Source organism: Stegostoma tigrinum, chromosome 50, assembly GCF_030684315.1.
Source record: "Stegostoma tigrinum isolate sSteTig4 chromosome 50, sSteTig4.hap1, whole genome shotgun sequence".
NCBI classification, from domain to species: domain Eukaryota; kingdom Metazoa; phylum Chordata; class Chondrichthyes; order Orectolobiformes; family Stegostomatidae; genus Stegostoma; species Stegostoma tigrinum.
Window position 1 is genome coordinate 543,526 of NC_081403.1, and position 26,925 is coordinate 570,450.

The 26,925-nt window shown below is 56.4% G+C and overlaps 1 protein-coding gene across 1 annotated transcript in view; it reads right to left on the reverse strand.

The window, feature by feature from the left end:
• Nucleotides 1–26,538, reverse strand: part of LOC125450103 (sarcoplasmic/endoplasmic reticulum calcium ATPase 1) — a 45,474-nt gene extending 18,936 nt beyond the window's left edge. Inside the window, 7 exon segments of the mRNA XM_059643266.1 lie at nt 1,985–2,065; nt 10,593–10,731; nt 14,744–14,848; nt 24,366–24,448; nt 25,181–25,198; nt 26,046–26,130; nt 26,133–26,538. Of these exon segments, the coding sequence (XP_059499249.1) occupies nt 1,985–2,065; nt 10,593–10,731; nt 14,744–14,848; nt 24,366–24,448; nt 25,181–25,198; nt 26,046–26,130; nt 26,133–26,165 (544 nt within the window). The 5' untranslated portion in view covers nt 26,166–26,538.
• Nucleotides 26,539–26,925: the final 387 nt, after the last annotated feature.

Below are 26,925 nucleotides of genomic sequence, written 5' to 3' on the forward strand. Positions count from 1 at the left end.
GTCCCAATGGGGTAGGGATGGGGTCGGGGAAAGGTCCGGGGAGGGGCGGTGGGAGGGTCAGACTGGTGTCCCAATGGGGTAGCGATGGGGTCGGGGTGGGGGCTGGTGGGGGGAGGGTCAGACAGGTGTCCCAGTGGGTAGTGATGGGGTCGGTGTGAGGGCCGGTAGGGGGAGGGTCAGACTGGTGTCCCAGTGGGATAGGGATGGGGTCGGGTTGGGGTCTGGTGGGGGGAGGGTCAGACTGGTGTCCCAGTGGGATAGGGATGGGGTCGGGTTGGGGTCTGGTGGGGGGAGGGTCAGACTGGTGTCCCAGTGGGATAGGGATGGGGTCGGGTTGGGGTCTGGTGGGGGGAGGGTCAGACTGGTATCCCAGTGGGATAGGGATGGGGTCAGGGTGAGGTCCGGTGGGAGGGTCGGACTGGTGTCCCAATGGGGTAGTGATGGGGTCGGGGTGATGGCCGGTTTGGGGAGGATCAGACTGGTGTCCCAGTGGGGTAGGGATGGGGTCGGGGTGAGGGCCGGTGGTGGGACGGTTGGACTGGTGTCCCAGTGGGGTAGGGATGAGGTCAGGGTGAGGGCCGGTGGGGGGAGGGTTGGACTGGTGTCCCAGTGGGGTAGGGATGAGGTCGGGGTAGCATCTGGTGGGGGGAGGGTCGGACTGGTGTCCCAGTGGGGTAGCGATGGGGTCGGGGTAGCATCTGGTGGGGGGAGGGTCGGAACAGTGTCCCACTGGGGTAGGGATGGGGTCGGGGTGTGGGCCGGTAGTGGGAGAGTCTGACCGGTGTCCCAGTGGGGTAGGGATGGGGTCGGGGTGAGGGCCGGTGGGGGGAGGGTCGGACCGGTGTCCCAGTGGGGTAGGGATGAGGTCGGGGTAGCATCTGGTGGGGGGAGGGTCGGACTGGTGTCCCAGTGGGGTAGCGATGGGGTCGGGGTAGCATCTGGTGGGGGGAGGGTCGGAACGGTGTCCCACTGGGGTAGGGATGGGGTCGGGGTGTGGGCCGGTAGTGGGAGAGTCTGACCGGTGTCCCAGTGGGGTAGGGATGGGGTCGGGGTGAGGGCCGATGGGGGGTGGGTCGGACCGGTGTCCCAGTGGGGTAGGGATGGGGTCGGGGTGAGGGCCGGTGGGGGGAGGGTCGGACCGGTGTCCCAGTGGGGTAGGGATGGGGTCGGGGTGAGGGCCGGTGGGGGGAGGGTCGGACTGGTGTCCCAGTGGGGTAGGGATGGGGTCAGGGTGGGATCCGGTGGGGGGAGGGTCGGACCGGTGTCCCAGTTGGGTAGGGATGGGGTCGGGGTGAGGCCGGTAGTGGGAGAGTCTGACCGGTGTCCCAGTGGGGTAGGGATGGGGTCGGGGTAAGGGCCGGTAGTGGGAGAGTCTGACCGGTGTCCCAGTGGGGTAGGGATGGGGTCGGGGTAAGGGCCGGTAGTGGGAGAGTCTGACCGGTGTCCCAGTGGGGTAGTGATGGGGTCGGGGTAAGGGCCGGTGGTGGGAGGGTCGGACCGGTGTCCTAGTGGGGTAGGGAAGGGGTCGGGGTGAGGGCTGGTGGAGGGAGGGTCGGACCGGTGTCCCAGTGGGGTAGGGATGGGGTCGGGGTGGGAGCCGGTGGGGGTAGGGTCGGACTGGTGTCCCAGTGGGGTAGGGATGGGGTCGGGGTGAGGGCCGGTGGAGGGAGGGTCGGACCGGTGTCCCAGTTGCGTAGGAATGGGGTCGGGGTGGGATCCGGTGGGGGTAGGGTCGGACTGGTGTCCCAGTTGGGTAGGGATGGGGTCGGGGTGAGGGCTGGTGGAGGGAGGGTCGGACTGGTGTCCCAGTTGCGTAGGAATGGGGTCGGGGTGGGATCCGGTGGAGGGAGGGTCGGACCGGTGTCCCAGTGGGGTAGGGATGGGGTCGGGGTGAGGTCTGAGCGATGAACACGGAGTCAGAGCGAACACTTGATCGAGGGCAGCATGGCGTGCGATGCCGTGGACAGGCGCATGATCCCCTTACCCGTCAGGATGGACTGATCAACCCGCAACGTGGTGGATATAATCTTGACGATCCTGATGTCAGCTGGCACCTTGTCACCAACTGCGGAGAAAGACAGCAAGCAATGCACTGAAATCCTGCAAAACCATCAAGGGAAGCGCCAGCTCCCAAAATACACGTTTCTTTAACAGGTAGGAGGGTCAGTGCTGAGGGAGCGGGCACTGTCGGAGGGTCAGTGCTGAGGGAGCGGGCGCTGTCGGAGGGTCAGTGCTGAGGGAGCGGGCGCTGTCGGAGGGTCAGTGCTGAGGGAGCGGGCACTGTCGGAGGGTCAGTGCTGAGGGAGCGGGCACTGTCGGAGGGTCAGTGCTGAGGGAGCGGGCGCTGTCGGAGGGTCAGTGCTGAGGGAGCGGGCACTGTCGGAGGGTCAGCACCGAGGGAGGGGGCACTGTCTGGAGGGTCAGCGCTGAGGGAGCGGGCACTGTCGGAGGGTCAGTGCTGAGGGAGCGGGCGCTGTCGGAGGGTCAGTGCTGAGGGAGCGGGGCACTGTCGGAGGGTCAGTGCTGAGGGAGCGGACACTGTCGGAGGGTCAGTGCTGAGGGAGCGGGCACTGTCGGAGGGTCAGTGCTGAGGGAGCGGACACTGTCGGAGGGTCAGTGCTGTGTAATGTCTAGGAGATGGCACTGCATATTAACAGCAGGGTTGGTGTCAGCCCCTCCATCCCCCTACACCCCCTCCCTATCTCTGTCACCCCCACCATCCCCCTACACCCCCTCCCTATCTCTGTCACCCCCTCCATCCCACTACACCCCCTCCCTATCTCTGTCACCCCCTCCATCCCCCTACACCCCTTCCCTATCTCTGTCACCCCCTCCATCCCACTACACCCCCTCCCTATCTCTGTCACCCCCTCCATCCCCCTACACCCCCTCCCTATCTCTGTCACCCCCTCCATCCCCCAACACCACCTCCCTATCTCTGTCACCCCCTCCATCCCCCTACACCCCCTCACTATCTCTGTCACCCCCTCCATCCCACTACACCCCCTCCCTATCTCTGTCACCCCCTCCATCCCACTACACCCCCTCCCTATCTCTGTCACCCCCTCCATCCCCCTACACCCCTTCCCTATCTCTGTCACCCCCTCCATCCCACTACACCCCCTCCCTATCTCTGTCACCCCCTCCATCCCCCTACATCCCCTCCCTATCTCAGTCACCCCCTCCATCCCCCAACACCACCTCCCTATCTCTGTCACCCCGTCCATCCCCCTACACCCCCTCACTATCTCTGTCACCCCCTCCATCCCACTACACCCCCTCCCTATCTCTGTCACCCCCTCCATCCCACGACACCCCCTCCCTATCTCTGTCACCCCCTCCATCCCCCTACATCCCCTCCCTATCTCTGTCACCCCCTCCATCCCACTACACCCCCTCCCTATCTCTGTCACCCCCTCCATCCCCCTACATCCCCTCCCTATCTCTGTCACCCCCTCCATCCCCCAACACCACCTCCCTATCTCTGTCACCACCTCCCGCCCCCTACACCCCCTCCCTATCTCTGTCACCCCCTCCAGCACCTATACAGCCCCTCCCCATCTCTGTCACCCTCTCCAGCCCCTTCACCACCCCGATCCCTGTCACCCCCTCCATCCCCCTACACCCACTCCCTATCTCTGTCACCCCCTCCAACCCCCTAAACCTCCTCCCTATCTCTGTCACCCCCTCCATCCCCCTAAACACCCTCCCTATCTCTGTCACGCCCTCCGTCCCCCTACACCCCCTCCCTATCTCTGTCAACCCTCCATCCCCCTACACCACCTCCATATCTCTGTCACCCCCTCCATCTCCCTACAAACCCTCCCTATCTCTGTCACCCCCTCCATCCACCTACACCCCCTCCCTTTCTCTGTCACGCCCTCCATCCCCCTACACCCCCTTCCAATCTCTGTCACCCCCTCCATCCCCCTCCACCCCCTCCCTATCTCTGTCACCCCCTCCATCACCCTATACACCATCCCTATCTCTGTCACCCCCTCCAACCCCCCACACCACCTCCCTATCTCTGTCACCCCCTCCAACCCCCCACACCACCTCCCTATCTCTGTCACCCCCTCCAGCCCCTACACCCTCTCCCTATCCCTGTCACCGCCTCCCGCCGGTACTCCCCTCCCTGCCTGTGTCACCCCCTCCATCCCCCTACACACCCTCCCTATCTCTGTCACCCCCTCCGTCCCCCTACACCCCCTCCCTGTCTCTGTCACCCCCTCCGTCCCCCTTCACCCCCTCCCTGTCTCTGTCACCCCCTGCATCCCCCTACAACCCCTCCCAATCTCTGTCACCCACTGCATCCCCCTACACCTCCTCCCTATCTCCATCACCCCCTCCATCCCCCTACAACCCCTCCCTATCTCTGTCACCCCCTCCATCCCCCTACACCCCCTCCCTATCTCTGTCACCCCCTCCATCCCCCTACACCCCCTCCCTATCTCTGTCACACCCTCCATCCCCCTACACCCCCTCCCTATCTCTGTCACCCCCTCCACCCCCCTACACCCCCTCCCTATCTCTGTCACCCCCTCCATCCCCCTACACCCCCTCCCTATCTCTGTCACCCCCTCCACCCCCCTACACCCCCTCCCTATCTCTGTCACCCCCTCCATCCCCCAACACCACCTCCCTATCTCTGTCACCCCCTCCACCCCCCTACACCCCCTCCCAATCTCTGTCACCCACTGCATCCCCCTACACCTCCTCCCTATCTCCATCACCCCCTCCATCCCCCTACAACCCTTCCCTATCTCTGTCACCCCCTCCATCCCCCTACACCCCCTCCCTATCTCTGTCACCCCCTCCATCCACCTACACCCTCTCCCTATCTCTGTCACCCCCTCCATCCCCCTACACCCCCTCCCTATCTCTGTCACCCCCTCCATCCCCCTATACCCCCTCCCTGTCTCTGTCACCCCCTCCATCCCCCTACACCACCCCCCTATCTCTGTCACCCCCTCCCGCCCGTACTCCCCTCCCTGTCTCTGTCACCCCCTCCCGCCCGTACTCCCCTCCCTGTCTCTGTCACCCCCTCCCGCCCGTACTCCCCTCCCTGTCTCTGTCACCCCCTCCCGCCCGTACTCCCCTCCCTGTCTCTGTCACCCCCTCCCGCCCGTACTCCCCTCCCTGTCTCTGCCACCCCCTCCCGCCCGTACTCCCCTCCCTGTCTCTGTCACCCCCTCCCGCCCGTACTCCCCTCCCTGTCTCTGTCACCCCCTCCCGCCCGTACTCCCCTCCCTGTCTCTGTCACCCCCTCCCGCCCGTACTCCCCTCCCTGTCTCTGTCACCCCCTCCCGCCCGTACTCCCCTCCCTGTCTCTGTCACCCCCTCCCGCCCGTACTCCCCTCCCTGTCTCTGCCACCCCCTCCCGCCCGTACTCCCCTCCCTGTCTCTGTCACCCCCTCCCGCCCGTACTCCTCTCCCTGTCTCTGTCACCCCCTCCCGCCCGTACTCCCCTCCCTGTCTCTGTCACCCCCTCCCGCCCGTACTCCCCTCCCTGTCTCTGTCACCCCCTCCCGCCCGTACTCCTCTCCCTGTCTCTGTCACCCCCTCCCGCCCGTACTCCCCTCCCTGTCTCTGCCACCCCCTCCCGCCCGTACTCCCCTCCCTGTCTCTGTCACCCCCTCCCGCCCGTACTCCCCTCCCTGTCTCTGTCACCCCCTCCCGCCCGTACTCCCCTCCCTGTCTCTGCCACCCCCTCCCGCCCGTACTCCCCTCCCTGTCTCTGCCACCCCCTCCCGCCCGTACTCCCCTCCCTGTCTCTGTCACCCCCTCCCGCCCGTACTCCCCTCCCTGTCTCTGCCACCCCCTCCCGCCCGTACTCCTCTCCCTGTCTGCTACCTCGCTCTCTGCAATCACTCTTGTTTCCGTTGTCTATCCCCCTGTCTCCCTGTCCATCTCTTTTTCCCTCTGTGCATTCCTCGCTCTCTCTACTGCACTTTGAAGCTTGTCCTCAGCCGCCCCCCACTTCCAATCGTCAAGTCTGTGTCGGAAAGCCGTTGCTGCAGGAGAGCTTGCGGTGCCCTCAAACACATCTCAGTAGTTGAATGTTGGACCCAGCTCTACAAAAACCTCTTTTTACAGTTTCAGGTGCGAATAGAGTGGCAGTGATTGGGAATGGAGGAGAGAGACAGCACGATGGAAAGGCAAACGGAGAGAGACGGACTGTCTTGGAGAGATAGAGAGAGACAGAGAGAGAATGAGAGAGAGAGAGAGACATGGAGACAGAGCGAGAAACAGAGTGAGAGAGAGGGGGATGGTGAGAATTAGCATAAAAGAGAACAGAGGGAGAGCCAAAGGGAGAACGAAAGAGAGACAAGGAGAGACACAGGGAGAAGGAACCAAGAAGGGTGACAAACTGTGACAAAAAACAAAGAGAGGACGTACGTGAGAAAGACAGTGAGGGGTACAGGCAGGGAGTGAGACAGATAGGGATAGAAACAGAGAGGTTGGAGAACGGGGAGAAAGCTGGAGACAAATAGAGGGAGAGAAGCAGAGAGAGAGAGAGACAGACAGGTGGAGACAGTGAGACAGACAGAAATAGAGAGTGAAAGTAACACAAGGCGTAACGTATAGGGAGAGGAGGAGAGCAAGACACAGTGAGGGAGAGAGAGAGGCAGAGACACAGGACATAGGGAGAGAGAGAAAATGGGAGACACAGGGGGGCAGGGAGCAAGGCAGACAGAGAGGGCAAGTGCGAAACATAGAGAGAGAGAGAAATTGTCTTTTCATGTACTCGCAGGCTAGGAGACCATTTATTTGGAGTCACATGTGTGCCAGACCAGGTAAGGATGGCAATTTCCTTCCCTAAAGGGCATTAGAGAACCAGATGGGTTTTTCCAGCAATTAACAATGGATTCATGGTCAATAATAGGTTCTTAATTCAAGCTTTTTTAAAAAATTGAATTCAAATTCCACCTTTCATTTGGCTACTGAATCAGTTGGAGAGCTTCATTCAAACCAGGGTCCCCAGAACATTATTTAGTCTCTGGAGCAACAGACAAACAATGAAAATACCAATAGGTCACTATCTCCCCTTGACAGCGAGAGACAGCAAGAGAGGGAAAGTGAGAAACACACCGAGAGAGAGAGAGAGAGAGAGAGAGAGGGAAAGTGACAGACACAGAGAGGGGGAGGGTGTGAGACACAGAGGGACAGGGAGAGAGAGGGAGGGAAGTGAGAAACACAGAGGGACAGGGAGAGAGAGAGAGAGGGGGAAAGTGAGAGACACAGAGGGACAGGGAGAGACAGAGAGAGGAGGAAAGTGAGAGACACAGAGGGACAGGGAGAGACAGAGAGAGGGAAAGTGAGAGACACAGAGGGACAGGGAGAGACAGAGAGAGGGAAAGTGAGAGACACAGAGGGACAGGGAGAGACAGAGAGAGGGAAAGTGAGAGACACAGAGGGACAGAGAGAGACAGAGAGAGGGAAAGTGAGAGACACAGAGGGACAGGGAGAGACAGAGAGAGGGGGAAAGTGAGAGACACAGAGGGACAGGAAGAGAGACAGAGAGAGGGAAAGTGAGTGACACGGAGGGACAGGAAGAGAGACAGAGAGAGGGGGAAAGTGAGTGACACGGAGGGACAGGAAGAGAGACAGAGAGAGCGGGAAAGTGAGAGACACAGAGGGACAGGAAGAGAGACAGAGAGAGGGGGAAAGTGAGTGACACGGAGGGACAGGGAGAGACAGAGAGAGGGGGAAAGTGAGAGATACAGAGGAACTGGGAGAGACAGAGAGAGAGGGAAAGTGAGTGACACAGAGGGACAGAGAGTGAGACAGACAGAGAAGGGGGCTAAGTGAGAGACAGAAAGGCACAGGAAGATACAGACAGAAGACAGAGATGCATTTACAGTGCTACCTAGCACCTGCAGCCTGGAACTGCGACATGACTGTTGACACAGCGATAAATTAAAGGGGGAGGCCGGCGATGTAGCAATTCACATTGACAATGTGAGTGAGCCATGCAAGACGGAGGAAGACATCTAGGCAGGCTGTGCACGGAAGGTTGTGGAATGTGGGTGGGGGGGGGGGCGCGGGTTGGGGATTTGGGAAGAAGGCAGCTGTTAATCAGCTTCTGAACCTGAGGTCTCAGCATTGCTTTGGGCCTGGACCGCAGCCAACGGTGTAATGGAGAAGGTCGCAGGCACAAGAGAGGGGAGATGGGGGTGTACTTTGCTGCAGGGAAGGTTTTACGTAACCCTCGTGAAGTATCTCCCAGTGCCGCCCTTGGGGTTGGGCATCTCATGCACCTCCCGGGCTTGTGTATCTGCAGTGTCATCGCATTTTCCAGGAGTTGCAGCCATCGCCTTACAAGGTCACGAGCGAGAGCGAACAGGATCAGGGCTATCATGTGTTTCCTTCTCCGGGTGGGAGCACGCGAGGGCTGCAGTTAGAGGTGGGAGCGGTGCGGTGAGGGGGGTGGGGACAGAGAGAGGGGAGGGAGGGGGCAGGGAGAGGGAGTGAGAGAGGAATGGAGGGGGAGAGAGAGGTAGAGACAGACACAGAGTGGGAGGGAGAGAGAGAAAGCGGGGGAGAGAGGGAGAGAGGGTGAGAGACAGATAGAGAGAAACAGAAAGAGGGAGACAGAGACAGTGAGAAAGACAGAGAGAGTGAGAGGAAGCAAGAGAGAGAGAGAGAGAGACACCAGCCTAATAACCTCGCAGTTACCCAGGTGCCCTGTCTGAACATCTGGGGAGATGTTCCCGATGACAGAAATGAAGCGAACTGGCCTGTTGTTTCTAGCTTTCTGTCCCTCCCTTTGTGAATACAGGAGAGACATCATTACCTTCCAGTCCAATGACACAGTTCCCGAATCAGGGACAACAGTAAACCCGAGGGTGTCAATGACCTTCCTTCGTTGCAGACCCGAGGGTGTAGTCCATCAGGGCTCAGGCCCTGCTCAGTCCCCTGCCCCAACAGGTTAGCCCGTACTGCTTCCCTGGGGATTGTTGCATTGCTGAGTTCCTCTCTCCCCGCTCAGTAACAGCTCAACTTGTCTGCCGTCTCTTCATTCTTCATTATTCATTCTCCAGTCGGACTTTCTATCAGAATTGCCCACTTTGCCAACCCTTTCTAGCTGTAAATTTTTATAGAAGCTCTTATTATCGGCTTTTACATTTCTGGCTAGCGTTCTCTCAGGCTCTAATTTCTCCTTCTTTATTAATATTTTGGTCATTTTTTGTGTTTTTTTAATACTCTGTTCAATCTTCTGACCTGTGTGGTCATATTAAGTTGGATTAAGTTTGGTTAAGAAGTGGGGTTTGAGTGAGAGTAGAGGGAAGGGGGTGGTGGGAGGATTGTGGTAGATTCTGGGACTGAGTGAATCGGATAGCTAGGTCAAGCAAGGCAGGCTGAATGGCCTCATTTCTTTGACTGTAGCCATCTGCAACGATGTGAGGGAGAGAGACAGATGTTTTACCATGTCAGAGTCAGGTTCCTTACACAAGTGTGAAGTGCAGTGGAGAAAGTGCTGAAGTGTAAATCACAGAGAGAAGGTGCGGTGGGGTGACGGGGAGAGAAACAAGAGAGAAAGTGAGAGAGACAGAGACACACACACAGAGACAGACAGAGAGTGAAACTGAGCGAGAGAAACACAGAGAGAGAGAGATGGAGCGAGAGAGGGAGGGAGAGAGAAAGAGACAGTGAGAGAGAGAGACAGCGAGGGAGAGAGAGAGAAACGGTGAGAGAGAGAGGCAGGGGCACAGAGAGAGATGGAGGGAGAGAGAGGGACACAGAGGGACAGACAGTAAGAGAGAGAGAGAGAGAGAGAGAGAGAGACAGTCAGACACGGAGAGACAGACAGGGAGAGAAGCAGAGAGAGACAGAGACAGGGACACAGAGAGACAGACAGTAACAGAGAGAGAGAGACAGTCAGACACAGAGAGACAGACAGGGAGAGAAGCAGAGAGAGACAGAGACAGGGACACAGAGAGACAGACAGTAACAGAGAGAGAGAGACAGTCAGACACAGAGAGACAGACAGGGAGAGAAGCAGAGAGAGACAGAGACAGGGACACAGAGAGAGAGAGAGAGACAGTCAGACACGGAGAGACAGACAGGGAGAGAAGCAGAGAGAGACAGAGACAGGGACACAGAGAGACAGACAGTAACAGAGAGAGAGAGACAGTCAGACACAGAGAGACAGACAGGGAGAGAAGCAGAGAGAGACAGAGACAGGGACACAGAGAGACAGACAGTAACAGAGAGAGAGAGACAGTCAGACACAGAGAGACAGACAGGGAGAGAAGCAGAGAGAGACAGAGACAGGGACACGGAGAGAGAGAGAGACAGTCAGACATGGAGAGACAGACCGGGAGAGAAGCAGAGAGAGACAGAGACAGGGACACAGAGAGACAGACAGTAACAGAGAGAGAGAGAGACAGTCAGACACAGAGAGACAGACAGGGAGAGAAGCAGAGAGAGAGAGACACAGGGACACAGAGAGACAGACAGGGAGAGAGAGAGAGAGAGAGAGAGAGAGACAGGGACACAGAATGAGAACGGATGAGATGCTCACAGGGCAGGTACGACAGGAAGTAAACATTCAGAATTAAAGCTGTACGCCACACCACCCTGCTCACCTGCCACCTCCACAATGTCACCGGGGACAATCTCCCGAGCCTTTATCCTCTGGACCAGCTTCTTGTCTGTCCGGTACACCTTCCCCATCTCGGGCTCATATTCCTTCAGGGCCTCAATGGCATCTTCAGCATTCCTCTCCTGCAGCACAGAAAGATCCCACAGGGTGGTAAGCTGGGAGCAGACAGAGGCAGAAGGTTGGGGCGTGGGAGCCAGAACAGGGAAGGTGGTGTTGGGTGTGTCTGAGTTACAAACCGTTAGTATGCAAATGCAGCAAGTGATTCAGGAAGTTAAACAATGTTGGGCTTCTTTGCAAGGGCACTGGAGTATAATAACAAGGAAATGTCTGCTGCCGTGGCAGCGGGCATCGGTGAGCCCATGTCCCGTTGTGAGTACCTAAGTGGAAATTTGTTAGGCCTCAAACTGTTTGCGGGATCTACTGGCCACCGAAACACAAGTGATTTTGGGAAAGCAGCCAAGCAAAACTCTCAGAGAGAGACAAGGAAAGGGCTTCATTGGTGTAAGAAACGATGGGGTCCTGCGCTGGGGCAACCTAGCAACTCTTTATGCTTGTGATTTGCCTTTGAAAAAACCTCCAAAGCTCATTGCAAAGACAAGCCTCCCTCCCTGTCTCTCCATTGGTGCTGAAATTCTCTCTCTCTCAGCTTATGTATTTGGGAACCCAATCTGGGTCACAGCATCTCGGCTATCTTGTAAACGCTGCAAAGTTGAACTGCGATCGCTGTCAAAAGGCTTGGAGCCTGCCCAATTGCCTTGCAAGCTGAAAATCTCCCATCAGTTCATAGCTGTCAGCAGTTCGATTTTGTCAACAGGAAATGTGGCGAACTGCAAGAAACCACCTAATTTGATCTCTTGTTTTTCACTGGCCGAGAAGGTGCTTCGTCTTTTGCCGTTCTAAATATCATCTCTGCGGAGTGCTTTTCTTCACGTGTGTTGTGTAAGTGCGCAGGAGTTTAGATTAACGGAGCGTCTGGTTGTATTTCTGGATTACAGAGCTGATGTTATCCCGCCTTGCCGCATGTGACTTCAGCACCAGCACATTCTTTCATGTCCCAGTTATTACGTTACTTCAGGAGCAACATCCTTGTGTTGGACACAGTTCAGGGAAGGCTCACTTGGCTAGTTCCTGGGAGCACTGGCAGGAAAGGCTGGGCCTGCATCCGCTAGAGTTTGTAAGAGTGGGAGGTGCTTTTCCTTTAACCGAACTGGGCATCACTGGCGTGTAACACCCCGACCCCCTAAGTGCCCTCTGGAGAAGATGGGGGTGAGCTCCCTTCTTAAACCACTGCAGTAACCACTCCCCCCCCCACCCCGCCCAGCGCCATGTGGTGTGGGCACATATCGCACAGTGGCACTGGGGACGGAGTTTCAGGGTTTAGACTGGGATAGCACTAGAGGAATGGCAATATATTTCCAAGCCAGGACGATGAGTGACGGTATCATTGGCGAACATCTCCACTTTTGACCTTACAAAGGAGGGAAGGTCGTGATAAAGCAGCTGAAGCTGGTTGGGCCTTGAGCATCTGAAGATGATACTGAAACAGATAAGATCCTGAGGGGGTCTGGACGGAGTCAGTTTTGAGGGGATGTTTCCCTTCCCTTGGGCAATGCCAGGAGGGGAGGTGACGCTTTTCAGAAAGAGAGGGTTCCCTTTTCCACAAGCCCCCTACCCTGAAGGGTCTGGAGTCCGGGTTACTGAATATACCGGAAGGGTTTCTGAGACGTCAACAAGGGACGAGAGGAGCAGGTAAAGAAGCGGGCCTCAGCCACACTGGGATCGAATGGGCGAGCAGGCTCGGACGGGTGGAATTGCCTGCTGCTGTGCGCTGTGAAGCCCCCAGGTCGGGCAAAGCCATTGTGGCTTCCCTCCGTCATAAGGTCGAAATTGGGGGGTTTGCTGATGGTTACACCATGCTCAGCACCTGGACAATATCCAGGCTTGGGGCTGACAAGTGACGTTCACAGCCACACAAACGCCAGGCTACGCCCATCACCAACAAGACAGAATCTAACCCCTTGATGCTCAATGATGTTATGATCACTGAATCCCCCTCCCTCCCCCACTATCTACATCCTGAGGGTTACCATTGACCAGGAACTGGGCTGGACTCACCACATAAACCCTATAGCTACAACAGATGGTCAGAGACTGGGAATCCTGCAGCGCATAACTCACCTCATGACTCCCAAAGCCTGTCGCACCATCGACAAGGCACAAGGCAGGAGGGTGAGGGAACCGTCCCCACTTGCCCAGGATGGGGGCAGCCCCAACAACACTTGAGACGCCTGGCACTGTCCCAAGGAGAAAGCAGCCCACCCCTTGGTTGGCACCACATCCACAAGCATACCGCTCCCCACCACGCGCACCCCGCCAACCACAGACGCTCAGTAGCAGCAAGGTGTATCATCTACAAGATGCACTGCAGAAATTCACCAAAGGTCCTCAGACAGCACCTTCTAAACTCCACAGCCACTTCCATCTTGAAGGACAAGGGGCAGCAGATACACGGGAACATCTAGTCAATCATCACCCCGGCTTGGAAGTATATTGCTGTTCCTTCACTGTCAGAATCCTGATATTCCCTCCCTAAGGGACATTGTGGATCAACCCACAGCACAAGGACTGCAGTACTTCTCAAGGGGCAACGAGGGATGGGCAATAAATGCTGGGCCCAGCCAGTCACACCCACAACCCACGGGGATTAATACAACAGACTCCAGTTAATGTACAGAGATAGTAGGAACTGCCAACGCTGGAGCTTGAAGAACACAGCAGTCCAGGCAGCATCAGAGGAACAGGAAAGCTGGCCCTTCTTCAGAAAAGAGAAGGATACCAATCGGTGTACGGAGAGAGAGAGAGGGGGGACTGAGAGACACCAGTCAGTGTACAGATATCTCCCTGAGAGAGAGAGAGGGGGGGGACTGAGAGACACCAGTCAGTGTACAGATATCTCCCTGAGAGAGAGAGGGGGGACTGAGAGACACCAGTCAGTGTACAGATATCTCCCTGAGAGAGAGAGAGAGGGGACTGAGAGACACCAGTCAGTGTACAGATATCTCCCTGAGAGAGAGAGAGAGGGGGGACTGAGAGACACCAGTCAGTGTACAGATATCTCCCTGAGAGAGAGAGAGGGGGGACTGAGAGACACCAGTCAGTGTACAGATATCTCCCTGAGAGAGAGGGGGGGGACTGAGAGACACCAGTCAGTGTACAGATATCTTCCTGAGAGAGAGAGAGGGGGGACTGAGAGACACCAGTCAGTGTACAGATATCTCCCTGAGAGAGAGAGAGAGGGGGGACTGAGAGACACCAGTCAGTGTACAGATAGCTCCCTGAGAGAGAGAGAGAGAGAGAGACGGGGGAACTGAGAGACACCAGTCAGTGTACAGATTTCTCCCTGAAAGAGAGAGGAGGGGGAATGAGACACACCAGTCAGTGTACAGATATCTCCCTGAGAGAGAGGGGGGGGGAATGAGACACACCAGTCAGTGTACAGATATCTCCCTGAGAGAGGTGGGGAGGACTGAGAGACACCAGTCAGTGTACAGATATCTCCGTGAGAGAGAGGGGGGGAACTGAGAGACACCAGTCAGTGTACAGATATCTCCCTGAGAGAGAGAGAGAGGGGGGACTGAGAGACACCAGTCAGTGTACAGATATCTCCCTGAGATTTCTGTTTTAATTCTTTCAGAGGATGAAGGCTTTGCTGTGTCATTCAGCATTCACTGCCCATCCCTAATTGTCCAGAGGCATGTTATGAATTAACCACATTTGTAGGCCAGACCAGATGAGAGTGGCAGGTTTCCTTCCCTGGTGAACTGGGTGAGAGCAGACTGGAAACTTAAGAGAACTTCAGATGGTTGGGTAGAGGAGGAAATGTTCACAGTTTAGCGTAAGGTTGTGCCAGTGGGTGGTCTCGTGTTTCAGATGGGAAATGAGGAGGAAACTCTTCTGTCCGAGAGGTGGGGTAAGTCTCGGCTCTTCTCTCCCTGGGGGAGAGGCGGAGGCTCAGCGTGGTCCCTGAGGTTTCTGAGAGACTGTGGAGTGGAGGGACAGGGGAGAACACCGCGACCAGCGCAGCTAGACGGCTTGCCACCCGGGTGCCAGGAGCATCCCGCTCCACCTCCTTACCTGCCACACTCCGACCACGGCGTTTGCAATGAGGATCAGCAAGATGACAAAGGGCTCCACGAAGGCAGTGATTGTCTCCTCTCCCTCCTCAAACCAGGCGAGAACCTGCGACAAAAACAGGGAACAAAGTGTCAGCACGATGGGTCGGCCTGCCCACGGGAACACGCGAGGACCACTCGGCCCGTCACGTCGCCGTTTGTACGCTCTGTCTGATTCATCTCCAGTTCTGCTCACCCTCTCTCCCTCTACACCAGCGCCCCCACACCTCCCCCCGGCTTCGCTGCAAACTATTCCCCTCACAGCGCTCCTCTCCAACCCCTCTTTCAGGCAGCAGGTTCCGGGTTACAGCAGCTCACTGCGTTGTGCATAATCCCCCGTGTTTCCCCCTCTCCATCCACACTGTCAGGGGGTTATTACTGTAGGATCAGAGGGTCAGGGCAGTAAGCATGCTGGCGAATGCCTGGTTAACCATTTAAGGTCGCCATGGTTAACCAGGTAAGCGAAGGAGAGGGTCCTGAACGAGCAAACTCATACATCATGGCAAACGTCAGTGGGGAAGCACCACAGGATTGGGGAAAGCTTGAAAGACCAACAAAAGACGATCGATAAAACTCATGAAAAGAGCCAGCAAATCATCTTTGGGGGTGAACTCACAGGTAATAGCGAAAGCCAAGCAAAAAAAAAAGACCAGGGAACAAAAACACAGGAGAAAATAAACCTCAATGTGCAAGCAATATAAAAATGGACTGCAAGAGCTTCTTTAACTACATGAAAAGGGAGAGAGAAGCTAACGTGAACATCGGTACCTGAGAAGATGAAGCTGGGGAAATAATAATGGAGAACTACAAAATGGCAAAGGTGAACCTGAGATCATCCTCCTCAAATTACTCAATAGACAAGGAGCAAAAAAGGGAGGTGAGAAAGTAAGTAGAGAAACTAATGTGTTTGAAGATTAAGAAATTTCCTGGGCTTGTTGGGATACATCCCAGGTTATTTAAGGAAGTAGCGATAGAAGTGGTGGAAGATCTGGCAGCAAACCTCCAGGATTCCTGAGATCCTGGAAAAGTCCCACACAATTGGAAAAAAACTTGCCAATGCAACACCTTTCTTTAAAAAGGGAAGGAAAGAGAGAAAAACTAACAGGCAAGAAAATGTTTGAGCTCACTGTAAAGGATGGAAAAGCAGAAAGAAATATATAATATATTCAGAGTCAGCACAGTGACAGATTTACTCGAACTCTTTCATGTGGTAACAAGGAGGGTAGACGAAGGGGAGATAGTAGATGTAATACACTTGGGATTTTCAGAAGGTATTTGACAAGGCACCGTTCATTTGGGCTACTGAATCAGTTGGAGGCAGTGTATGGGCATGGGGAGAGGATCGGCTAACCAATAGAAAACAGACAGTTGGGATAAAGGGAGCCATTTTCAGGAGGGCAAGCTGTAACTCGTGAAGTTGCACAGGGGTCGGCGCTGGTGTGACCATTATTTACAATCGATAGTGACTTCGATGAGGAAAGTGAACGTGCTATCGTCAGTTTGAAGAGCACACAAGAACAGGAGGGAGGGGAAAGGGTGAGGACGGCACACAGAGTTTGTAGAGGGATGCAGACAAGGTAAGTGTGCGGCAGGTGGAATATAATCCGGGAAAATGTGAGTTTCTGCACATTGGCAGGAAGAATAAAGGAGCAGAATATTATCTAAATGGAGGGAGTCGTGGTGTATGAATCAGAAAGACCTACCATCCAAGTTCAGCGAAGGGGACACTGGCCTTTATTCCAAAGGAAATAGAGTCTAAAAGCAGGAAGATTCTGACTAAAACGATACATGGCACGAGTCAGACCACAGCTGGAATACTGCAAACAGCTTTGGAGCCCTGTTCCCAAGCAGAGATAGATTGGCGTCAGAAGCACCCCACAGAATGTTCACTTGGCTAATCCCAGGAATGGAGGGGCTGCCGAATGGAGGAGAGATTGAGTAGGTTGGGGCATATACTTGTTGGACATTAGAAAAATGAGAGATAAATCAATTGAAACATGCAGATTCTGTTCAGTCTCTCAGCACTGACGCTCGAAATGTGTGGCACTCGCTTAGTACTGATCATTCAACAGTGCAGCACTCCCTCAGCACTGATCCTCCAACAATGCGGAGTTTCCTTAATATTAATTCTCCAAGTGTAGCCCTGACTCAACGTTGACTGTCTAACAGAGCGGCTCTCCCTCAGAACTGACCCTATGACAGTGATGTTCCCTGTGCACTGACTATCCCACAGTGCCCACACTCTCAGCGCTGACCCTCTGACAGTGCCCACTCCTTCAGCACTGACCCTCCGACAGTGCCCGCTCCCTCAGCACTGACCCTCTGACAGTGCCCGCTCCCTCAGTGATGACCCTCCGACAGTGCCCGCTCCCTCAGCACTGACCCTCCGACAGTGCCCGCTCCCTCAGCACTGACCCTCGGACAGTGCCCACTCCCTCAGCGCAGACGCTCCGACAGCGCCCGCTCCCTCAGCGCTCACCCTCCGACAGTGCTCACTCCCTCAGCGCAGGCCATCCGACAGCGCTCACTCCGTCAATGCAAACATGGGACATCATTTCACACACTGACATGTGAAGGGTTAAACCTTTCTTCAAAGTGACCTTTCAGAAAAGGTATGTGCTCCTCAACGTTAACAGATAGCGTTACCCACACCGATACTCGATTACTTAATCCCATTTCTCACATGTCAAGCAGCTGGACACTTCCAGAGGTAGCGTAGGGGCAGTAATGCAGCCCTGATAACATGGCAACAACCAAGAAACTGGCAGAGACTCGGTGGGAAATATGTTCAGGACAGGGTCAGCACGGGGTTAGATACAGGGTAAAGCTCCCTCCACACTGTCCCCCTCCATCAAACACTCCCAGGGACAGGGTCAGCACGGGGTTAGATACAGGGTAAAGCTCCCTCCACACTGTCCCCCTCCATCAAACACTCCCAGGGACAGGGTCAGCACGGGGTTAGATACAGGGTAAAGCTCCCTCCACACTGTCCCCCTCCATCAAACACTCCCTGGGACAGGGTCAGCACGGGGTTAGATACAGGGTAAAGCTCCCTCCACACTGTCCCCCTCCATCAAACACTCCCAGGGACAGGGTCAGCACGGGGTTAGATACAGGGTAAAGCTCCCTCCACACTGTCCCCCTCCATCAAACACTCCCTGGGACAGGGACAGCACGGGGCTAGATACAGGGTAAAGCTCCCTCCACACTGTCCCCCTCCATCAAACACTCCCAGGGACAGGGACAGCACGGGGTTAGATACAGGGTAAAGCTCCCTCCACACTGTCCCCCTCCATCAAACACTCCCAGGGACAGGGTCAGCACGGGGTTAGATACAGGGTAAAGCTCCCTCCACACTGTCCCCCTCCATCAAACACTCCCTGGGACAGGGACAGCACGGGGTTAGATACAGGGTAAAGCTCCCTCTACACTGTCCCCCTCCATCAAACACTCCCTGGGACAGGGACAGCACGGGGTTAGATACAGGGTAAAGCTCCCTCCACACTGTCCCCCTCCATCAAACACTCCCTGGGACAGGGACAGCACGGGGTTAGATACAGGGTAAAGCTCCCTCCACACTGTCCCCCTCCATCAAACCACTCCCTGGGACAGGGACAGCACGGGGTTAGATACAGGGTAAAGCTCCCTCTACACTGTCCCCCTCCATCAAACACTCCCTGGGACAGGGACAGCATGGGGTTAGATACAGGGTAAAGCTTCCTCCACACTGTCCCCTCCATCAAACACTCCCTGGGACAGGGACAGCACGGGGTTAGATACAGGGTAAAGCTCCCTCCACACTGTCCCCCTCCATCAAACACTCCCTGGGACACGGTCAGCACGGGGTTAGATACAGGGTAAAGCTCCCTCCACACTGTCCCCCTCCATCAAACACTCCCTGGGACAGGGACAGCACGGGGTTAGATACAGGGTAAAGCTCACTCCACACTGTCCCCCTCCATCAAACACTCCCTGGGACAGGGACAGCACGGGGTTAGATACAGGGTAAAGCTTCCTCCACACTGTCCCCCTCCATCAAACACTCCCTGGGACAGGGTCAGCACGGGGTTAGATACAGGGTAAAGCTCCCTCCACACTGTCCCCCTCCATCAAACACTCCCTGGGACAGGGTCAGCACGGGGTTAGATACAGGGTAAAGCTCCCTCCACACTGTCCCCCTCCATCAAACACTCCCTGGGACAGGGTCAGCACGGGGTTAGATACAGGGTAAAGCTTCCTCCACACTGTCCCCCTCCATCAAACACTCCCTGGGAGAGGGTCAGCACGGGGTTAGATACAGGGTAAAGCTCCCTCCACACTGTCCCCCTCCATCAAACACTCCCTGGGACAGGGACAGCACGGGGTTAGATACAGGGTAAAGCTCCCTCCACACTGTCCCCCTCCATCAAACACTCCCAGGGACAGGGACAGCACGGGGTTAGATACAGGGTAAAGCTCCCTCCACACTGTCCCCCTCCATCAAACACTCCCTGGGACAGGGACAGCACGGGGTTAGATACAGGGTAAAGCTCCCTCCACACTGTCCCCCTCCATCAAACACTCCCTGGGACAGGGACAGCACGGGGTTAGATACAGGGTAAAGCTCCCTCCACACTGTCCCCCTCCATCAAACACTCCCTGGGACAGGGACAGCACGGGGTTAGATACAGGGTAAAGCTCCCTCCACACTGTCCCCCTCCATCAAACACTCCCAGGGACAGGGACAGCACGGGGTTAGATACAGGGTAAAGCTCCCTCCACACTGTCCCCCTCCATCAAACACTCCCTGGGACAGGGACAGCACGGGGTTAGATACAGGGTAAAGCTCCCTCTACACTGTCCCCCTCCATCAAACACTCCCTGGGACAGGGTCAGCACGGGGTTAGATACAGGGTAAAGCTCCCTCTACACTGTCCCCCTCCATCAAACACTCCCTGGGACAGGGACAGCACGGGGTTAGATACAGGGTAAAGCTCACTCCACACTGTCCCCCTCCATCAAACACTCCCTGGGACAGGGACAGCACGGGGTTAGATACAGGGTAAAGCTTCCTCCACACTGTCCCCCTCCATCAAACACTCCCTGGGACAGGGTCAGCACGGGGTTAGATACAGGGTAAAGCTCCCTCCACACTGTCCCCCTCCATCAAACACTCCCTGGGACAGGGTCAGCACGGGGTTAGATACAGGGTAAAGCTCCCTCCACACTGTCCCCCTCCATCAAACACTCCCTGGGACAGGGTCAGCACGGGGTTAGATACAGGGTAAAGCTTCCTCCACACTGTCCCCCTCCATCAAACACTCCCTGGGAGAGGGTCAGCACGGGGTTAGATACAGGGTAAAGCTCCCTCCACACTGTCCCCCTCCATCAAACACTCCCTGGGACAGGGACAGCACGGGGTTAGATACAGGGTAAAGCTCCCTCCACACTGTCCCCCTCCATCAAACACTCCCAGGGACAGGGACAGCACGGGGTTAGATACAGGGTAAAGCTCCCTCCACACTGTCCCCCTCCATCAAACACTCCCTGGGACAGGGACAGCACGGGGTTAGATACAGGGTAAAGCTCCCTCCACACTGTCCCCCTCCATCAAACACTCCCTGGGACAGGGACAGCACGGGGTTAGATACAGGGTAAAGCTCCCTCCACACTGTCCCCCTCCATCAAACACTCCCTGGGACAGGGACAGCACGGGGTTAGATACAGGGTAAAGCTCCCTCCACACTGTCCCCCTCCATCAAACACTCCCAGGGACAGGGACAGCACGGGGTTAGATACAGGGTAAAGCTCCCTCCACACTGTCCCCCTCCATCAAACACTCCCTGGGACAGGGACAGCACGGGGTTAGATACAGGGTAAAGCTCCCTCTACACTGTCCCCCTCCATCAAACACTCCCTGGGACAGGGTCAGCACGGGGTTAGATACAGGGTAAAGCTCCCTCTACACTGTCCCCCTCCATCAAACACTCTCAGGGACAGGGACAGCACGGGGCTAGATACAGGGTAAAGCTCTCTCTACACTATCCACATCAAACACTGTCCAAGGGGAGAGTCAGTGGTGACGGAGCATTGCACTGTTGGAGGGTCAGCTCAGGAAGTGCTTATCTCTGCTAACTCCTCCAGCCCCTACACCTCCCCAAACTCAGTCACCCCCTCCAGCTCCTACACACCCTCCCTATCTCTGTCACCCCCTCCATCCCCCTACACCCCCTCCCTGTCACTGTCACCCCCTCCACCCCCCTACACCCCCTCCCTATCTCTGTCACTCCCTCCATCCCCCTACACCCCCTCCCTATCTCTGTCACCCCCTCCATCCCCCTACACCCCCTCCCTATCTCTGTAACCCCCTCCGTCCCCCTACACCCCCTCCCTATCTCTGTCACCCCCTCCATCCCCCTACACCCCCTCCCTATCTCTGTCACCCCCTCCAGCCCCCTACACCCCCTCCCTATCTCTGTCACCCCCTCCGTCCCCCTACACCCCCTCCCTATCTCTGTCACCCCCTCCGTCCCCTGCTGGTGAATTTCCCCTCCCTCTCTATCCCTCTGTCTCTCTGGCTGAGTCTCTGTCTGTGTTTTTTCAATGCTCTCTGTCTCTTTCTCCGCCTCTGTCTGGGGACTTCTCCACATCTCCCTCTCTCTCCATCTGTCTTTGTTCATCTCTCTCCATTTTGCTGTCTGTCTCTCTTTCTCCATTTCTCTCTCTGTCTCTCTCCTTCCCTCCATGTCTCCCCATCTCCCTTTCTCTCTGCCTGTCTCTCTCTCTCTCTCCATCACTCTGTCTGTACGTCCATATCTCTCTTTAACTCTCTCTCTCTCTCTCTCTCACTCTGTCTCTCCCTCCCTGTTTTGCCATCTGTCTCTCACACTTTCTGTACTTCCATACCTCCCCTTCTCCCTGATGTCCTTCTGCGTCAGGGTGTATAGAAGCGAAGGACAGTTGGTGGTGCTGTTTTTCGGCCCTTCTGCCTTTCTCTCTCTGTTTCTCCATAGCTCTCCTTCAGTCTCTCTCTCTCCCGTTCTTTCTCCCTCTGTGTTTCCGCGTAGTGTATGACTGCATGATTGTCTCTCTCCCTCCCTGCATGCCATATCGTTTTCCATATCTCTCTCTGTGTGTCAGCCCCTCGCCTCTGCTGCTCCAGCTCAAGATGCCTGCTCCTGATTTAGATGAGATGTTTAAGATGTAACTATAACCCTTTATATTTGGCCAATTTGAATAACTTCAGAGAGCTGAGTGTTCAATTCCAGCTCACCACTGAATGACAGCAAGCAGCTGCCCTGCTTCATCGATCCCTCACTCCCTAGTCTGTCTGCGCACTTTCCCCTCTCAAACTCATATCAACACTGTTCGCTCCCAGCACTCCGTGTGGGAGCGATTGCCACATTCTGCCCCCAATCTCTGGGAAAGGCATTCCCCCAGGATTCCCCCTCCCCTCCATGAGTCACAGTCTGACATCAATGGTCCCCAGTTCTGGTCCCCTCGTCCTTTCCACCACCAGGTCATCCCTCAGCTTCCCCTGTTTGACAGAAACGGGCCTCAGCTTGTTCAATCTTTCCTGAGATGTTTAACCCCCTCTGTTTCAGGATCATCCCCATCAATCTCTTTAAAACCATCCACAGTATCTCCATTGGGGTACAGCAATCGTGCGCGGCGTAACCGGGACCGGAACCGTATGCGGCACTCCAAGCACGGTGTAACCAGAACAGAACTGTATGCAGCGCTCTGAGCGCAGTGTAACCAGAACAGAACTGTACGTGGCGCTCCGCACGTGGTGTAACCAGAACAGAACTGTACGCGGTGCTCGGTGTAACCAGAACAGAACCACCCACACGCGGTGTAACCAGAACAGAACCATGCGCGGCACTCCGAGCACGGTGTAACCAGAACAGAACCGTACGCGGCGCTCGGTGTAACCAGAACAGAACCGTGCGCAGCGCTCCACAAGTGGTGTAACCAGAACAGAACCATTCGCGGCACTCCGAGCGCGGTGTAACCAGAACAGAACCGTATGCGGCGCTCGGTGTAACCAGAACAGAACCGTGTGCAGCGCTCCACACGCGGTGTACCCAGCACAGAACCATGCGCGGCGCTCCACGCACGGTGTAACCAGAACAGAACCGTGTGCAGCGCTCCACACGTGGTGTAACCAGAACAGAACTGTACGTGGCGCTCCGAGCGAGGTATAACCAGAACAGAACCGTACGCGGCGCTCCATGCACGGCGTAACCAGAACAGAACCGTATGTGGTGCTCCGAGTGCAGTGTAACTAGAACAGAATTGTACGCAGCGCTCCGTGCGTGTTGTAACCGGGACCGGAACCGTACGCAGCGCTCCGAGTGCAGTATAACTAGGGCCAGAACTGTATGCAGCGCTCCGGGTGTGGTGTAATCGGGACAGGAACCATACATGGAGCTCCGAGTGCGGTATAACCGGGACCGGAACCGTATGCGGCGTTCCGAGTGCTGTGTAACCAAGACTGGAACCATACACGGCGCTCCGAGCGTGGCGTAACCAGGAACGGAACCGTACGCGGTGCTCAGAGTGTGGTGTAACCGGGACCGGAACCGTACACGGTGCTCCAAGTACAGTGTAACCGGAACCATAACTGTACGCGGCGCTCCGAGTGCGGTGTAACCAGGACCGGAACCGTACGCGGTGCTCCGAGTGCGGTATAACCGGAGCCATAACTGTACGCGGCGCTCCGAGTGCGGTGTAACCAGGACCGGAACCGTACACGGTGCTCCAAGTGCAGTGTAACCGGAGCCATAACTGTACGCGGCGCTCCGAGTGCGGTGTAACCAGGACCGGAACCGTACGCGGTGCTCCGAGTGCGGTATAACCGGAGCCATAACTGTACGCGGCGCTCCGAGTGCGGTGTAACCAGGACCGGAACCGTACGCGGTGCTCCGAGTGCGGTATAACCGGAGCCATAACTGTATGCGGCGCTCCGAGTGCGGTGTAACCGGGACCTGAACCATACGCGGTGCTCCGAGTGCGGTGTAACCGGAGCCATAACTGTACGCGGCGCTCCGAGTGCGGTGTAACCGGGACCGGAACCGTACGCGGCGCTCCGAGTGCGGTGTAACCGGGACCGGAACCGTACGCGGCGCTCCGAGTGCGGTGTAACCGGGACCGGAACCGTACGCGGCGCTCCGAGTGCAGTGTAACCGGAGCCATAAATGTATGCGGCGCTGCGAGTGCGGTGTAACCGGGACCGGAACGGTACGCAGTGCTCCGAGTGCGGTGTAACCGGGACCGGAACCGTACGCGGCGTTCCGAGTGCGGTGTAACCGGGACCGGAACCGTATGCAGTGCTCCGAGTGCGGTATAACCGGGACCGGAACCGTACGCGACGCTCCAAGTGCGGTGTAACCGGAACCGGAACTGTACGCGGCGCTCCGAGTGTGGTGTAACCGGGACCGGAACCATACGCAGCGCTCCGATTGAGGGATTCTAAAACAAGGACGTGAGCTGGAAAATGGAGGTGTCACTGCGCTGGTGGCTGATGTGGGCCAGCAAACGTGAGGGCCAATGCGGGAGTGAGTGAGGAGACTCTGCTGCCAAGGTGCCGATGTTTTACTCACGAAAGAGATGCAGGCTGCCAGCAACAGAATTCGCACCAACAAATCTTCGAACTGCTCGGCCACCAGTTGCCAAAGGGATTTTCCTGCAGATCAGGGAAGCGGGAAGCATTGTTAGCTCCAACAAAAGCTGGTAACGTTAAACAGAGCAGGAGATCATCCCCCCCAACCGCCTCCCATCACCCCAGAGATGAGGGATTTGACGGAGGTGGGGGGGACTTCACTTTCACTGGGAAAATCTGGAATTGTTCCCCTCGGAGCGGAGAATGCTAAGGCGGAGGATTGAATCGAGAGGCATGAAGGATTGGGAAGGGGTTTCGATCAAATTGATGAGGAGAGTGTGATCTCCTGGGTTAGGAGGGTCTGGAACTGTGGAGGGGGATTCGGAGTGAGGAAGGATTTGAGGGGAGTTCTTTCCCATGCAGCGAGTTGCAATCAGAAATAAAATCTTGGCAGGTGGAGCACAATTTGGGAAACCGCGAGGTCCTGTGTTTTGGCAGGAAGAATAGAGGGGCTGACTGTTATATTTAGATGGAGAAAGACTGCAGAAAGATACAGCACAGAGTGATTCTGGTGCTAGGACAGGCTGTGACGGACTGATTGGCCTTTCCCCTGCTCACACCTGGCATCCCCGGGAAGGGGCTGCCCCAAATCCTCTGCCACAGGCTGTTTGGGATCGGACTGCGCTTGGCTGGAAAGGCGAGGATGCCTGGAATGGGTTGGAAACATCCCTCTGAGTCACTGCCCTCCCTGTAGTCACTCTCCCCCTGAGTGTCCAGGCCCTGCCACACTGCCGTGACCAACTCCAGGACTGTTACCTTCTTCAGCCGGTAGCTCTATCATTGGGATCATCATTATTCACACGAGTCCCGGTGTGGGGAGGCAGAAGCAGCGTAAGGTGGAGATGAGGACAAGAGGGAGAGAGAGAAACAAACAGTGTTATTTCACAGCAGGGAAATAGTTACAAATGCTCACACTTTTACACTTTCTCTCTCTCTCTCTCTCTCACACACACACACACACACACACACACACACACACACACTCACACACACTCTCTCACACACACACACACACACACAAACACACACACACTCTCTCACACACACACACTCTCTCACACACACACACTCTCTCACACACACACACACACACACACTCTCTCTCACACACTCACACACTCTCTCACACACACTCTCTCTCTCACACACACACACACTCTCTCTCTCACACACACACACACACACACACACACACACACACACACACACACACACACACTCTCTCACAATGAATATAGAGTGGGGAGCTGGAGGAACACAGCAGGTTAAGCAGCATCAGAGGAGCAGGAAAGTCCAGTCCTGAAGAAGGGTCTCGACCCAAAACATCAACTTCCCTGCTCCTCTGATGCTGCCTGATCGCCTGTGTTCCTCAGCTCCCCACTCTGACTCCAGCATCTGCAGTTCATGCTATCTCTAGATTTCAGTCCTTGCTATCTCTGTGGCTCTCTCTGTCACACGCACACACACACACACACACACACACACACACACCCGTATCCTCAGCCCCCAACCTTCCTGGGTCCTCTTCATTTTCAATCCTCGCCGTCCCCTGCACCCCAACCCCTCGTACACCTCCCGCCCGCCCCCACCACAAGGACGATCCCCAAACCCCGGGACTCACCGTTCGGCCCATACTTGTCGAAGTTCTTTTTGACCTGCTCTGGCGACAATCCAGCCAGCTCGCTGACCCCAAAATAGGCCACGCACACTCCTCAGTGGTTTTAGTGTGCCCGTTCTCCATGCTGCTTGACGAGTCGGTTTTGGGGGGGCGGGGGTTTGCTGGGGTAGTGGGGGGGCCTCGCCTGTCGGCCTAATTGCTCCAGGCGACAGAAGGGGTTAGGAAACGGAGTCCCAAGGTGGAGGGGGCGGCGCGAGGTTGTAAAACAGGCACAAGGAGGAGGTGGAGGGTGGGTGTCGGGGGTGTTGACCCGCGGAGATTACTCTCGCTCGATCCACTCTTGTCTTCCTCGGCTTGGCTGGCTCACATGCGCATGGCGCAGACAGGGGTCTCGAGAGGAGGACGGGTGGAGTGTGGGCTGGAGAGGTTGCGGGGGCAGGGGGGGAAGCAGGCTTGGGTGGGGGGGGGGTGGCCGGCAGCAGCTCGGGACAGAAGCCCTTCCTCAATCCCTCGGACTCGACAGACCAGCCCCCGGTGTCTGCTGGACGCTCCCTTATAGCTGTGGGCGAGTCTCCCGGTACCGGCTGACACCCCCCACCGCCACCACCTCCTCCTTGGACAGGACCAGTCCCATCCCATCCTGTCCTCCCCTGGACACACCCTGCCACCTCGCTATTGGACCGACCAGCTGTTCAGATCGAGTGACTGATCAAAACTGTCTGGGAGAAAAGGACAGAGAAAGAGAGAGACAGAGGGATAGAGAGAGAGAGAGAGAGAGACAGACATCACAGAAATTGCCCCTCATTGCCAGGGGTCAGAGATATTTGCTGACAGGCAGGGTGGCCCAGGAAAGTTTGTCCGTCTTACAATTAAACAACAGGCA